General features: G+C 42.8%; 1 protein-coding gene across 13 annotated transcripts in view; it reads left to right on the forward strand.

The window, feature by feature from the left end:
- C9H1orf21 (chromosome 9 C1orf21 homolog) overlaps nucleotides 1-15,267 on the forward strand; it is a 111,396-nt gene that overhangs the window by 81,153 nt on the left and 14,976 nt on the right. For all 13 annotated transcript variants that reach the window (XR_015274058.1, XR_015274056.1, XR_015274054.1 and 10 more), the window contains 2 exons: nucleotides 10,019-10,095; nucleotides 13,758-13,818. Coding sequence is in view for 8 of the 13 variants with exons in the window: in XM_086842725.1 (XP_086698851.1) it covers nucleotides 10,019-10,095; nucleotides 13,758-13,818 (138 nt within the window). In the remaining 5 variants the exon portion in view is untranslated. The remainder of the gene's footprint in view (nucleotides 1-10,018; nucleotides 10,096-13,757; nucleotides 13,819-15,267) is intronic.

Genomic DNA, 15,267 nt, shown 5'->3' on the forward strand with positions numbered 1-15,267 from the left:
TTGCTTTAAAAGGCACGGCAATCATTTTTTCTCTATGATTCCTGAGAGAGACAGGAGGGCATCAGGCAAGCATTAAGGCTGGATAGTAGGGTAAACATTTGAACTTTCAGGGAAGTGGTAAAATGAAAGACAGGTTGTTGGGAAAACCTGTGGGATAGGAGTTTGGAGAACAGGTTAAACAGAAATATGTTGAAGTGGTTTGGGTACATGCCCTGGGGTGGTGCAATTGGGTGGTATTTTGAAATATCTTTCTTTTGTGATGGTTGATAGCAGGTGAAGATCTAAGGAGACTGATCTTGTAGGGTTTCACTATACTATTTCATGTTCTGAAAAAGAAGACATTGAAATTTTGTGGGTGAATGATGGATCCATCCTGCTTGCCTGGTCTTGCACAGCGTGGTATCCCCTTTTCCATGGCTGGTTGCTCCCAAGGGAGCTGGCACTGTATCCCGACCCAGGCTGGGCTCATGGCCATGCACTGCTGATGCCCACAGCTACCCCAGGCTGGCTCTGACCCTTTCCTGGAGGACAGATTTGCTGCTTTCTGGTAAAGGAGGGCAGAGCACATTTAAATTCTTTTCCCCCCTGTCCTCCTCCACCTACTATGAGTGGTTTTGGGAAGAGGGGATGCAGAAGATGAGAGGATGGAAAAGCAGAGTGGATATTAAAGGCTATAACAGGCATACATTTTGGGACTCTGAAATACTGGTCATCTTAGGTTCATAGAACTTTTTAGGTTGGAAAAGACCTCTAAGACCATTGAACCCAACAGGTAATGTCCTAAATGTTGGACTTCAGTATTTCCAGGCCTGTAATTGAATTTTGGGCTTGTTCTTCTCAGTATTGTTTTGGATGTCTTCCAGATATCTCCAGTCTGCACCACACTGAGCATCAGAGCTATATTTCTACATCCTCATTGGAATATATTGGTGCCTCATTTTGCCAGCACTTAGGAGTTAAATTTATTTATCGGCTCTTCTTCCAAGGAAACTTACAGAGATAAACACTTAAAACCCAGCCTCCATTACTGATTTAAATGGCTTATAAAATTTTTAAACCATTTATGATTGTCTTTCATTCTGATGTATATTGTTTCTCTTCTCAGTATTACTCTCAGATAATTGTGTTGGGAGAATCCAGGCAATATCCATGCTTATATAGCTGAGGATTGGAAATGCAGTAAGTGAGCAGGCCTCTATAGTCTGTGAAACAATAATCATTCTTTCTGCTGTTCAAAAGTAACTGCCAACTAAAACAAGGAGAAGACGATGATACAAAATTCACAGATCAGATGTAAGACTTCTCCTGCAGGCCTAATGTTTCTTGTGTGTAGTACAAGTACATAGTACATATGTGATACTTAGTAATATTCCAAGCATTATGTCCCTTTAATATGCAGATTTCACCCAGGCATGCTGAAATTTGCCATGTAACAAGAGCTGTTACTTCATTCTCTCAGGTCTTAAATCTTATGCCTGGTGCAAATTTGAGAATTAATGCAAATAAAACAGACGTTGAGAGGAGCAAAATACAGACATTGAAAATATGTTCCAGCAATGGCATTTACTTGATTACAATTAGTGAAAATCTCAAAATTAGAGCCTTGGAGAGTGCTGGGCAAATGAGAGCTTATTGTAGGGAATTCTTGCCAGTTTGGAACACACAAGCCCTTCCTGAAGTGAATGTATTTGTATTGCTGAGTAGCACCACTCTTGCTTTTCTGTTATCTCACTTCTCAGGGTTACCTCATTCATAATTCATAATTTCTTGCTACCGTTTCACTCTGCTTACATATGGCTAAACAGTATCTTTTCATTTGCACCACATCTTTAATTAGTTTGGGTTTTCCTCTTAATTGTAAGCAACAAATGCAGAAGGACTTTGTCTTGCATTGTTTTCCTTCATTCCATCCTTGGTAAATCCCAGGTTAGAATAAGAGGGGAAAAACTACCTTCATAGAATCATGGAGTGGTTTGAGTTGAAGTCACCTTTAAGCTTATCTCATCCCACCCCCTGCCACAGGCAGGGACACCTTCCACTATCCCAGGTTGCTCCAAACCCTGTCCAACCTGGCCTTGGACACTTCCAGGGATGGGGCAGCCACAGCTTCTCTGGGCACCTTGTGCCCGGGCCTCCTCACCCTCACAGGAAAGGATTCTTTCTCAATATCCCATCTAACCCTGTCCTCTGGCAGTGGGAGGCCATTTCCCCTTGTCCTGGCACTCCATCTCTTGTCTCTCTCCATGTTTCCTTTTGGCTCCTTCAGACACTGGAAGGCCACAATGAGGTCACTCTGAAGCTTCTCTTCTCCAGGCCGAACAATCCCAATTCTCTCAGCCTTTCCTCACGGCCGATCTGCTCCATCTTACATGTATCCTGTTAAATTCTCTGTTAAGACTTGGTTAGTGGGACACTGTCATTATCCTGATATGTAGGAGGGTGTCAGTGCACTTTATGGAACTGCTTGGATGTAATAAGAAAAATGTAATAAGCATAATCTGCCCAATTCTGCAGCTGACAGATCAAAGCCAGTGACCAGCATCACTCCAGACTCTGCAAGAGGAAGCACTATCACCATGCTGTTGTTTGAGGTGGGGGAAACCAACTGTTATTTTTAACACCTCCTCAAAGTGGCTATTTGGTGGTCACCATCATTTCCATGAGCCCATCCTACAGTGTAACCCCAAATGTTGTATTAAGGCAGTGAGGGAGGATCTTGTGTGCATCTGCATTGGTCTTGGTTTTGACAGCACAGGAAGATCTCAGGAGGCTTTGCTTTCATGCAAAGGCATCTCTCAAGAAACTGATTTTACATAGGGTTAAAATAGAGCATGTTCCAAAAACAGGCTGAAGAAGACCCATTTTGGGTCTACAAAAGTAGCTTAAGAAATTGTTATTGCTGCTGAAAATGTAGACCCAGCTATTTAAACAGGGCACACTTCCTTCTCTAGCTGTGTTCTCTCATACATGTTTGAAGGGCGTAAAACTATTTAAAACCATCCCAGTAAAACATTCTGCAAAACTGTAGTGGCCATAACCCTCCTGCCATTCCTGCAAGGTGCCTTCAATGGAGCAGGAATACCATGACACCCTGACTCCCTCTCACACCATTTGTCCCTGGCTAGAAATGTTTCACAGACTTTACCCAGTCCTGTTGTTTCCTGCTCATTGCCAGCTCTTTCTGTGTTATTCCACTTGGTGGAAAACTGCCTTCAGGAGATACACATGAAAAATTGGGAGCATGAGTAATATCTACATTTACTATAAATAGGAGTATTTTTGTAAAAGCTGCTTGAGCTAAAGAGATAGAATAGTTGATGATACAGGCTTAATAAGCAGAAAATTAATTTTTGAGCCAGGTTTTGTTATCTAGGGTGGCTCTGCAATCCAGAAGAGCAACGTATCGGCAGAAGTGCAAAGTTGCCAAGTGCTTTTTGTTGGCAAATGCTCTCTGAAATTTCCTCAAGAGTCAGCCTTGTCTTCCAAATCATCAGTAATGGATCAGTAATCATCAGAAGTTTAAATTTTAAACTTCTTTATACTTTTTATTTGCTAGATAAAAGTTTCAACCAGTCTGATATACCAGAGCCATTGAAGATCGGATGTATTAATGACAGCTGGAGAGCAGGTTGCCTTTCTGCCCGTAGCATTTTATTTGCAGTATTTTGGATATCTTTTGATGCAACTGTTCTTCATGCTCTAAGGTACCTTGCCATCTAGATTTCTGGGACATACAGCTGTGAGGACTAGTTTTCAGCCTCCTGTTAAGTTGTTCGTAGAGGGGATGTTCCCCATCTTCATATTGCAAATCTCTTCCTGCTGGCAGTCTTGCAGACATGTCCCTTCCTCTGTTTCCTGCCCGTGTTCTCTGGGTTTATTACATGGACGGGCAGGGCTCCCACTGCAGGAGCAAGGTAATTTCCCATATGACCTGAAACTTCAGCTCCTTTGGAAACAGTTGTTCTGCTTTATTCATCTCTGCGATGCTCATTTTTCTTATCCTGGCTGACCTTTTGGAGTGCTGCGGAGGCTGAAGGAACCAGAAAACCCTGATTGTCAGGGCAGCATAATCTTCATATTTCACAACAGAGGCATTTCACCTTTGATTACTCTTCTTGTTTTCTGTAGGAGACACCTTGAGGTTTATCAGCCTGTTTGTAGAAAGGAATTTTGAGATAGAAGTCAAGATTTTATTTTTCTGGACCTTAATGTCCCCAGCTATAAAGAACCACAAGGATTCACACATCTGGGCTGATAAAAGCTCGGAGCTCTGACAGGGAGCTGGGTGGCGAGGTGCAGGGAAGAGTTTCCCTGCAGAATTTATTGGTAGTATTTATTTGTCATTTATGTGCCTTATTTGTAATTTCATCTCTTACCTGCCCTAATTTCCTGTTGTCATGCCAGCTTGCTCCCATGTCTTCTTTTCACACAAAACCCTGGTTTTAGGCTATTTGACCAAATTAATTTGAATTACTGTAACTAATTAGTGCAGACTTTCTAATATTGACTAGGGATGAGGATGTTTAGAAAGTTGTAGCCATTAGAGTTAGTAAATGTATGCTCTGTGAAAACCCTTCAGTGGTGGGACTTGCCCTCCTTTTATTATTCCCTGCTTTTCAATAATGTCCTCCATCAAAACTAAAAGGCCACTGACTTGGGCTGAGGGTGAACGTTATTTAGTACTGCAGGAGAAGTCCTTCAACTCACTCTAGAGGGAGCTTTTTTCTTCCTCTTCCTTTATGTTTTCCTTTTTACCCCTGACTTTGTACTTTTGGCTGGATTTTTCTGATTTTTGAGCTCCTGCCGCTTAAGTTGAGTGTAAAGGGCATGTTAGATTTCTTCTAAAAATAATCCCTTTATAGTTTTTAGCATCTAAAAAGCACTAAAAAAGAATTACAAATGTGTTACTGTACCACTGTGTGTGCTTCTATGTGTGACTGGTAAACAAACACTGAAAGCAGCATTTCTAACTTCTCTGCAATGGAAGCCTTCTGGTGGGCTGCAGAAAGCTGCTCAGGATTGACACATTTTTCTTTTTTAATCTGTTTTTATCCCATTTTGAATATATTGGGGGGGGTTGAGCAGCTTTACATCCTGCTCTTCCATATTGCATTCCAGGAGCTGGAGTTGCTACAGCAGAATTTCCCTGGGAAAGAGGAGCTCCATTAAGTGGCTGGTTTCAGGATGAGGTCTGCCCTCTGGAGTATGTTTTGGATCCCTGATGAAAGCACAGAATTTTTCCCTGCCAAGCCTGGGTTACACTCACTGCGTCAGTGCAGACTCACTTGCATGATGCTGGCTGGGTTTGCAGAATCAGTTTTTTTTTTCTAAAATGAATGCCAGGCACTGTGTTTGCTGCTGCCTTCCCTTTGCATGCCTGAATGGCTTTGGTCTCTCCCACTGCTTCTTGGGGCTAAAACTTAACAAACCTACTCAAAAGTAGTTTTTTTCCAAGGTCTGTTTATACTTTATCATGGAACTAAAGGCTGGATGAGGTTGGATGTCATCTGGTCCAGCCCTATGACTCAGGTAGGGCTATCTAGAACCTCCTGCCCATGGTCAAGTCCAGACACCTTTTAGATATCTCCAAGGATGGAGATACTGACAGGGGTGGGGCATCATGGGCAACTCCTTCATGCTGGGCTGAGGAGATACTGACCTGACACACGAGGAGTATTTATTAAAACATTCCATTTAAGACAAGGTTTTTATTATGAAATGTGACCTCAAGCTTCACCCAAATGCACAAATAACAGCCATGTTTTCAAATCCTCCCTGTGAGGATCAAGGTGCTCCAGGCAGTAGGACAGCCAAGGGACTGTGGTGACAATGTCTTTCTTAGGTGTCGTCTCACTAGAAGAATCCATTTCTGCCTGTGTGCCATGATGGTTAAATTAACTGCTAAGCCCTGGCTTTAGTGTGTGGTGTGTATTGTCGGGGTGATGTGCATCTGGAGCACTCAGGCTCTTGGTGTGTTCCTAGGGGTGTCCTGTGCATGACCAGGAGTTGGTCCTTGTGGGTTATTTCCAGGTCATAGTGTCATCAGGTGCTTGGTTTGTGTACTCCTCCCCAGCCTGGCTTCCAAAGCTCATGGGCAGATGGGTCCATGGTTTTCATTGTCCCTTATTCCCTGTGTGGATGCTGAGAGGACTCAGACTCCTGTGTCAGCACCATCTAATGTATGCGATCCATGCCATGCCCAGGACACCCTTCTGGACTGGATGCCTGTACACATTCTGGCAGGGGTAATGTGAGTCGTCTGATGAAATTGCATCCAAGAATAATCTCTTTTGAGATTTATCTGTGGTTTTTCCATATTTGATTTGGCCCTTCATTATGAAGTTACCCTAAATAACATTTTCAGATGGTTTTGCTTACAGGTGGATAGAGGAGAGGCTCTCTTCCTGCCAAAGGATTGCACAAAAAAATGAGCCCTTAGGTACATATAAAGCAAGGAAACTTGAGTAAAATCTCATATGTCAGTCCTTTTCCCTAGTGCATCCTGATGGATCCAGGTGGCCCATATGAGGTATTACTACCTTAAGCTGCTGCTCATGACTGAGTGAGGTTAAAAAGTGATGGGCTGGCATATTGAAATTTCACATCTCAACGTTCAGTCAATTTCTAAGTAATGCATTTGGTTCCTCCTTTTCAAATACAATTATTTTAAAGAATATTTTATGGTGTAAAGAGAAAACAAATACTTCATTTTTCCTCTGAGTGACTTTAATGATGATCTGCTTGGGTCTAGAATGCAGTTTAAAGGTGCTTTTGGCTCCTTTGAAGAAAAGTGTCATCTTGATATAAATCAGGAATATTATTTTATAAGGACTGTTAGCAGCTTACATGAGTCAATTTGTGGCAGCCTTATGAAGAAAAGCAAAATACTTCAAATGAAATTCACATGTCTCCAGAAATGGGTTCATCAGAGGGGAGGCATCAAGAAAAATGTTGACAGATATTTAATTATAATGGCAGTAGTGGCTGTTGCTGTGTTAATAGCATCTGGCAGCAGAGTCACTGCCATCTGTTAGTGCCCTGAAATCCTGGAGATGGTGCATCCTTTATGGAGGAATTAACAATAATTAACAAATCTATCACATGAAATCACCTTGATTGGATGACACCCTTACCTTGATAATGATTAATTGCAAAATATGTGCAATAAAATAAAATGTCCACTATTTTCCCTTTTTGCTACTGCTGCTCTACAATTGCAGCGTCCTGGGGGATTTTCTTTCAAGTCTGTGGTGTGAGGCAGCATTTACTGCATTTAGTGTAAATAATCCTTACAAGCAAAGCTAGATTAAAACCAAACTCCTGCATATTCATTTTGATTTGCCTTAGATTACGTCTCTAAAACCAGTTGTGGTTCTTTTGGTGCATAGTAACTAATGTTAAATAAGGGAGAAAATGAGGTTGGACTGCAAGAAGTGACCCTTCAGCCAAAGTCAAGTCAGTCTGAAGAACAATCTGACTGCATTAAAGCATTTCAAGGTGATTTTGTTAACTTAGTATTAGAAGCCAAGCCATTAATTTCTGATGAGTCAATTTGTCTTCAAAGTGATGAGAAAAAAATGTTCTATTTGTTTGCATTTAGAATTATTTTTAAATATCTATTTTTATTGAAACCAATATTTCGATCAATGCAATGAAATATCTCTTCCATAAGTAAGAGCTATAAACAAAGCAGTGAGCCAATTTGAGACCTGGTTGGGTTTTATTTTTCTCTTAACTCTTCCTTTTCTGTCTGTTCCTGCTGAGCAACAGATGGGGAAGGTAACGTACTCTTTGCTTCAATAGGAGAATTGTAATAGATACTTGAGACGTGGTAATTACCAGGAGCAATAGGAGGGAAAGAGTAAACTCTGAAATCTTGAAGTCAACTAAAAAGGAATTTTAATTCTCTTTTCCTATGTGTGTCAGCTGATATTCTGGATATTGTTCTGGGACCCACCGTGAGAAGGCAACATATACTTTTCTTCTGTCTATTTGTTCCTAAGTGCCAGAAGTTCTTTTAGGCTTGGATTTGGGCTGATTCCAGCTCCTGATAGAGCTACAGTGACACCAAACAATGAGCAGAGGTGTGGAAAGCTGAGTTTGTACTACCTTAATTTAGCACAGCTCCCAACACAGGAGCTGTAGATCAGTCTTCCCTTCCCCTTCCTGTCCCATGGAGTAGATCTGAGGATAAAGGCTCCCCTGGTGCAGGAGGCTGGGGTTTAGCTGATTTATGGCTTTGTTGTCTTCTCCATGAGACCCATCCCTCTCACTTTGTTTTGCTTTGATAGCCATGTGAGTCAGGCATGAGCTCATGGGTTGTGTGTCTGTGTACACATGTGTTCATCACACACAACATGTACATACCTGTCACACCCTCCTAGCACTGTTAAAATTAGAAGATGCTTTGAAAAAAGTGATTTTGCTTTTTGTTCTGCTGCTTTGACGTGATATCACGGGATCCTGAGGAGGCAGTGGCTGGTGGGGTGTAGCAAATACAGACACCCTTGTTATATCTTAGAAGAAAGGCTTGTTTCTCTCTCACTGCTATTTTCATGCAAGGCACTGTTCCCTGGTTAGGAGGATTAGAAGATATGCATTAAACAGTGTTAAATATGCTGAGGCATTTGGTGTTTACAGCCCTTGTAGAATTATTCATGAAAATATTACCTGCTAGACAGCCTTTTTTTTTTTTTTATTCAGTGATTTAGTAGCCCTTTCCAAAATCTTGTTGTGTTATTCATAGACTAAATAAGGCTAAATAAAACCACCAAAATTACCCACAAAAATACTGATTCTTGGGTTTATGTTTCTTAAATTGCCATGGGTGTGACATGCCTAAGAAATACAAAGGGATTTGTGGAGCGGGTAAGCTCTAAGATTTGACTCAGACCTGTCCCATCTGCATCAACAGCTTTCCCTAACACATTGCATTGGGAAGATCTGGAAGGGACTTTATCCCTCTGAAGGATTTTGGACATAATAGATATATGTGTGCTCTAAGTTTGGGTTACAGAAGTTCATGATGAGGAGATATTATCAAGCAGTGCTGGCTTTCAACTCTCTCTTTCCCAGTTGCTCCAAGCTCTGTCCAACCTGGCCTTGAACACTACCAGTGATGGGGCAGCCACAGCTTCTTTGGGCAGCCTGTGCCAGGGCCTTCCCACCCTCACAGGGGACAATTCCTTCCCAGTATCCCATCTAACCCTGTCCTCTGGCAGCAGCCATTCCCCCATGTCTGTTCCCTGCAGGCCCTTGTCCCAAGTCCCTCTGCAGCTCTCTTGGAGCCCCTTTAGGCACTGAAAGGGGTGCTGAGGTCTTCCCAGAGCCTTCTCCAGGTGAACACTCCCAGTTCTCCCAGGCTGGCTCCAGAGCAGAGGGGCTCCAGCCCTTGGAGCATCTCTGTGGCCTTCTCTGGACTCTCTCCAGCAGCCCGACATCCTTATTTTGGGGATCTCCAGAGCTGATTTGCTTCCTTGAGCCCCTTGTGCCCAATTTTACAGCTGAGCACATCATGTCTGCCCTTGCTGCTCTTCACTGGCACATGTGACATATGATTCCTCCTGCAGACAGTTCCTTGATGCTGCTGTTTCCCACTCTATTCTGAGCCAGCCTGTGGATGCTGGGTGACTCTGGGACTGCCTTCCCAGTGCTTTGCCTTGCACTGGTGGAGGTGGAGGCCAGTGTTGTTACTGATTTATGAGCACCCCCCATTTTCCATGGACTGATGGAGAGCTACTGGCCAGCATGGAGTTTGATCCCTGGATTTCATCCAGTGACCCAGAAGCAATTCCACATGCCACTGAGCCCAGGGCATTAAAAAATTGCTCACCTGAGGTAATTTCATCTCTTGTGTTACCTTTAATTTTATTTTTGTTGAGCTTTTCTCTTTTCATTATGCAAGCAGAAGAGCCCAGACCCAGCCAAGTGTGACACCCTGATGACAAATGTCTATCACCCTTTGTGGGTTTAATAAATACTGATGCTATCTCTGTTGTGTGCTTTTTATGTGTTTCAGGAAAAAAGTGCCAGTTCAAACACAAGACTTAAATCTAATAAAGAGATCCCAGGATTAGTACATCAGCCCAGAGCAAAGTAAGTTCAATTTCTGTTGTTTTAATCATAATATAAATAAACACAAGCAGTGTCTGTGAAGTTCACAATTACTGCCTAGCAAAGACCAAATGATGACTCTAGTAGCCCTAAAGTCATGCTAAGTTATGTACTAGAGGTAGGATCACCTGTGTCCCAAGACCGGGAAGCATCCTCTCCTTTGCACAGCAAAGATCCAGGTCTTTAAAAAAGGTGAGATGCATCCTAATGTGCCTAACAGAGCCCTGTGCTATTTCTCAGCTTTCTATACAACTTACACAACAAACTTCTGTATATTTACTATTGTTCCTAAATACAACTGGGTGAGTCCCAGGGAAGTTTTTGCTAGCTCCTGCTTTAGATTAGTAGCTGTTCTACCTGGGACTGGTCAGGTTGTTAAAATAAAGGTTGTTCTGTAGCTGCAAGTTCTTCCCTGCTTGGTTCACAGTTCTGTGCCCATGCTCTGCCTGAAGTATTTGCCTCTTGTGGAAGAGCTGGTTATTGATACTAGTAACTCATTTCTTATCTAACTCAGTGTTAAATTGTAATCACTAATTGGCTGAAAAATAACAGATTACACAGAGCCACATACCGGGTTTGTGAAGAACAAGTGATAAAGGTTTGTGATTCGGATTTTGAACACCAGTGGAAATGCTGTTCCTTGTGCCCTGCTCTCAGGGCACTTACTACTTAAACTTGCTGCCTATCAAGTGCCTTGAACACGATTTTAAGTCTGGAAACTTTCATTATTTCCTAATCAGCTGACAATGTAATTCAGCCTCTTTTCAAAGGGAAAAGCTGAGTGCTTTGGATGTAATTGCAAAGAAATTCATGGTAGGGAGGTGGAGGTAGAAGCACTCTTCAGCTTTGATAGATATATCTATCCACAATATACTTCATTATTGTGGCTCAGTCCTTCCCAGCAAGGTCAGAGATGTATTTAACATGAGGCTAATTACTCTGGAATAAAAAAGGGCTGTCCTTTTGGTGGGTCATCTTTTGGTACCCACAGCAGAGGAATTGCATGGAGCCAGGACTTCCATTTCTTCATAAAACTCTAATTTGAAAAGTCCCTACAGAAATCAGAACTGACCAAAAAGCCTATTTTTTACATTGCATTGACAGAGATAAATATTTCTGTCACAGACCTGCAAAAATAAGGAAACTTGCCAGAGAGGTGCAGTATGTAACATAAGGTTGTTGGATAAATCCTCCAGCGTTTGCCCAAGGCTCCACTGTTTGCACAACCTATCAGTGCATTTCTGTTTATAAAGTGGCTACCTGTGTTTGAGTTGCTAATTGCCAAGTCAGCAAACAGCTGTTACCATGTGCAATTTTTATTTTTTTTTTAAGGTTTATTGTCTAAAAACTATGACAATTCTGACTTCAGAGCTGGGTGGCATAGGGTGGAAAAGGTCCACTCAGCTGGAGGAGCAGAAATTGATAGATCATTAGATGCATCTTGCAGTACTGTTCTGTTAGTTCTAATACAATGGATGTTACTTCTAAACAAAACATGGACTGAGTACCAAATTATCAATTCTTTTACAATATTTTGATGTCAGCTGTAAAGTAAGATTGTGCAAACCCCCTGCAGGAGGTTTTAAATATTTCCATCCAGAGCCCTGGACTCTAAAACCAGGGGATGTAGGGAGCCAGCAGTAGCCTTTGGCTGAGGGACTTTGGCTGAGGGAGAAGGGTTGGTTCTTCCTCTTTACACCCAGTCCTGGTACCTGGCACACCTTCAGGGCTTCCCCCTGCACCTTGCCCCAACTTCACTGGCACTTGCTGTCTGTTCATCACCAAACTCGCCCCACTGACACCTTGAATTATCAAACACATCCACCAAGTACCCTGGGACAAGTTCATAACTCAGGGACTGACAGCAGCCTAAAAGCATAAAATGAAGATGGCTATTTCAGACCAGTTTTACCCTACCAAATTGCAGACTCTCAGAACGGTTTGGGCTGGCACATGAAAAATCAGCTAACCCAACCTCCCTTCCATGGGCAAGGACACCTTCCACTAGACCAGATCTGTAGGATTATCCTGTGGCAATTTTCATGGATATGACTACACAATACTTTTTTATCCCTGCCTTCTTCTAGTTTTCTTACTATGGTTGGGATGAGTCACTACAGTATTCTCATTTTTGTTAAAAACTGGATTTATGATGTTGTAAAGGCTTATTTTTCAAGCACTTGCCTACTCAGAAAGGGCTCCACTGCTCTACAATCCCCCTCCAAGGCACCTGAATACGCAGGTGTGATGGGGTCACCTGTCCCAAAAAAGCATCTCTTTCCCATCTGAGGTGGAGGTGGGAACATGAGGAACAGGCAGACAGCTGGGGACGAGAACTCGCTCAATCACTGAAGGGTGAATTGTTCGTGCTCCTGAATCACCAGCTTTAGGTTTTAATGCCATTTCTGAGCCCTCCTCTTGTGAACTGAGCTTCATTTATGTCTACATAAGCAGATCTTTGTATATGTTCAGCCGATAGCAGGGAGGGCTCAATGCTGAGCTTTGTGGGGAAGTGCAGCCCATTGTCGGGCACTTAGGAAGAGCATTAACTCATTTCAGCTGAAAGGATCACCCCGAGGAAGAGGGGATGGGTGGGAATTCAGCAAGCCGAGCCAGCTTTCTGTGCTGGGAAAAATCTCCAAGAGCTGTGTGTCCTTCTGACCGTTTGGCATCATTGTTGCCACTGGCACCAGTCCCCGTCCTCCCTTTTTTGCATCTTTTTGTGTTGTACGTGGAGTCCCTGGCACTTTTCCCTGTGAGCCCGCGTGCTCATCCCTGCTGCGGGTCCAGAGGATGCTCCAGCCTCACCTTCCTGGAGAGGTGTTACTCGTGCAGGAAGGAGGTTTTCACCATCCCCTGACATAAATAAACATCCCAAATACCACCTGCCATCCACCCTCACCCTTGTCTCCTCATCCTTTCTGTGCTCTTAGCTTTCAAGTTCCCCATGGGGAAGGACCCGTGGGTCTAGTGTTTTATAGACAATGAAAAAAGAGTATTTTCCAGCCCTCTTTATTAATGCAAAATCTTATCACTGAGCCTCTTGGTGCTGCAGAATTAGTAGAAGTGAAGGGTCTGGAGCACCAGGAGTGGCTGAGGGAGTGGCTGGGGGGGCTCAGCCTGGAGAAAAGGAGCCTCTGGGAGGCTCTGGCTCTGCACAACTCCCTGACAGAAGGTTGTAGCAGTTGTCATTCTCTCCCATAATGAGTGGCAGGAGAAGAGGACAGAGTCTTTAACCTCACGTTGTAGGTGTCTCATTCTGTGGTGCTGAGGCTGGCAATCCTGGAAGACCACCTGTCATGACAGAGAGGGGGCTCTGTCTCTCAAAGGGAGAGGTACTGGGCTATTAACTTTCTGGAGTCAGCCTGGAAAAGGGAACAGTGTCCTCTGGATGCTTGTGGATCCCAGTTACCATCCCAAGTGTTGCATATGTACACAGAACTAAATGCAGTAATTTTTTGTGGGCAAACAAAAATTGGGGGGGGAAAAAAAGATTAAAAATTGACATTGTAGATGAAAGAGTAAAGTGATTTATTTTTCACAGTGGGTGAAAGCTTACAGCTGGGCTCCTCAACAACCCTGGGCTGTTTTATAATGGAAGAAATCGTTTTGGTATTGATACTATTGATACCTTTGCCTTCCAGCATGCACATCTCCGAAAGCCAACAAGAATTCTTCAGAATGCTTGATGAGAAGATTGAAAAGGTAAGACACAGTAATGTGAACACCCAGTCCTCCCTCAGGGGCAGACACAGCTTCCCCAGCTCCAGGGGAAGGACAGTGACCTGCCTGCTGCAGCTCTCCATGTTTTCCTTGATTGGGAGGGCTCTGGCCCAAGATTTCCCTTCCAGCTTCTTGGTTAGATAGTTCAAGTGCAAAGAAGACCAGGAAGATAAAGAGCTTGCAGGAGGTACTAAGAGAATCCTTTGTTTTGTGGGAATGTTACCGGTTTGGGATTAATGGCAGGCTAACTCAGATGTTTAGGATATACATACTGAGTAAAAGTGAAGAGCAAAGTGGGATTTTATGTCATTGCTGATTTGATTTCATCTCATCTCTGTGGGAGACAACTGGAATCTTAATGCTGGTAGTAGCTGGGATACCCCAGGAATTTCTTGCTGAATCTCCTTGTAATAGCCACTGGCTCCAAGGGATGGTGTGGCTGGAAGTATGGATAACCCTGCTCCAGGGCTGTGCCAGTGAAATAAGGGTGCTGGAGATGTTTTGAAGAAGAGAATGAATAATTCTTTGCATATCTTAGCTGTCCTAAGAGCAGCTTTTGTGTGCTTCAGAAACCTTTTAAATTACACCCTTTGCTTCTTTGTGAGACAGCAGTGAAAGAGCTCATACTGGGAGTAGCTGAGGGAGATGGGGAGGCTGATGTTCACACACCAACTTACTCTTTACACTGCCTATTTTGGATTTGTGCATCTTGTTTAAAACTTAATAATGTTTGCTTCCTCAGTAGCAGTACACTAATTTGTACTCCCAGTTTTAGACTGCTTATAAAGAAGCATTCCTTTATGGAAAGGGAAGTCAGATACTGGAAAAGGCTTCCCAGAGAGCTGGTGGATGCCCCAGGCCTGTCAGTGTTTGGGAGACATTTGGACAATGCCCTTTACAGCACACTGTAATTTCTGATCAGCCCTGACGTGCTTAGGCAGTTAATGATTGTAGATCCCCTCCAACCGAAATATTTCTAGTCTAGTCTATTCTGATTCTATTCTATTCTATTCTATTCTATTCTATTCTATTCTATTCTATTCTATTCTATTCTATTCTATTCTATTCTATTCTATTCTCATGTTTGGTTGCAGAAGGGAAATTTTTACTTGCATGGCTCTGAACTTCTGCTGGTTTTGCCAGCACTCCTGGTCCTAGGAGTCAGAGTGCTACAGTGGGCATATCTCATATTTGTCCCAAGCAACACATTTCTTACTTTCCTCTTAAAAAATATGAAAACAAAAGAACACATAAAGGGGAATAGTAAAAGCGAGGAGTTCATAGATTCCTGAGAAGAATATTTCTGTACCCAGTATTTCACAGGGGTATGATTTTATGTAACCTAAAGCATTTAAAAGTAGAATTTCTACATATCCATAATACCAGCTATATCTCCTTTGAATAAATGCATTCACCCAATGAATATTCAGA

The sequence above is a fragment of the Cyanistes caeruleus genome, chromosome 9, assembly GCF_971803275.1.
Source record: "Cyanistes caeruleus chromosome 9, bCyaCae1.hap1.1, whole genome shotgun sequence".
Taxonomy (NCBI): domain Eukaryota; kingdom Metazoa; phylum Chordata; class Aves; order Passeriformes; family Paridae; genus Cyanistes; species Cyanistes caeruleus.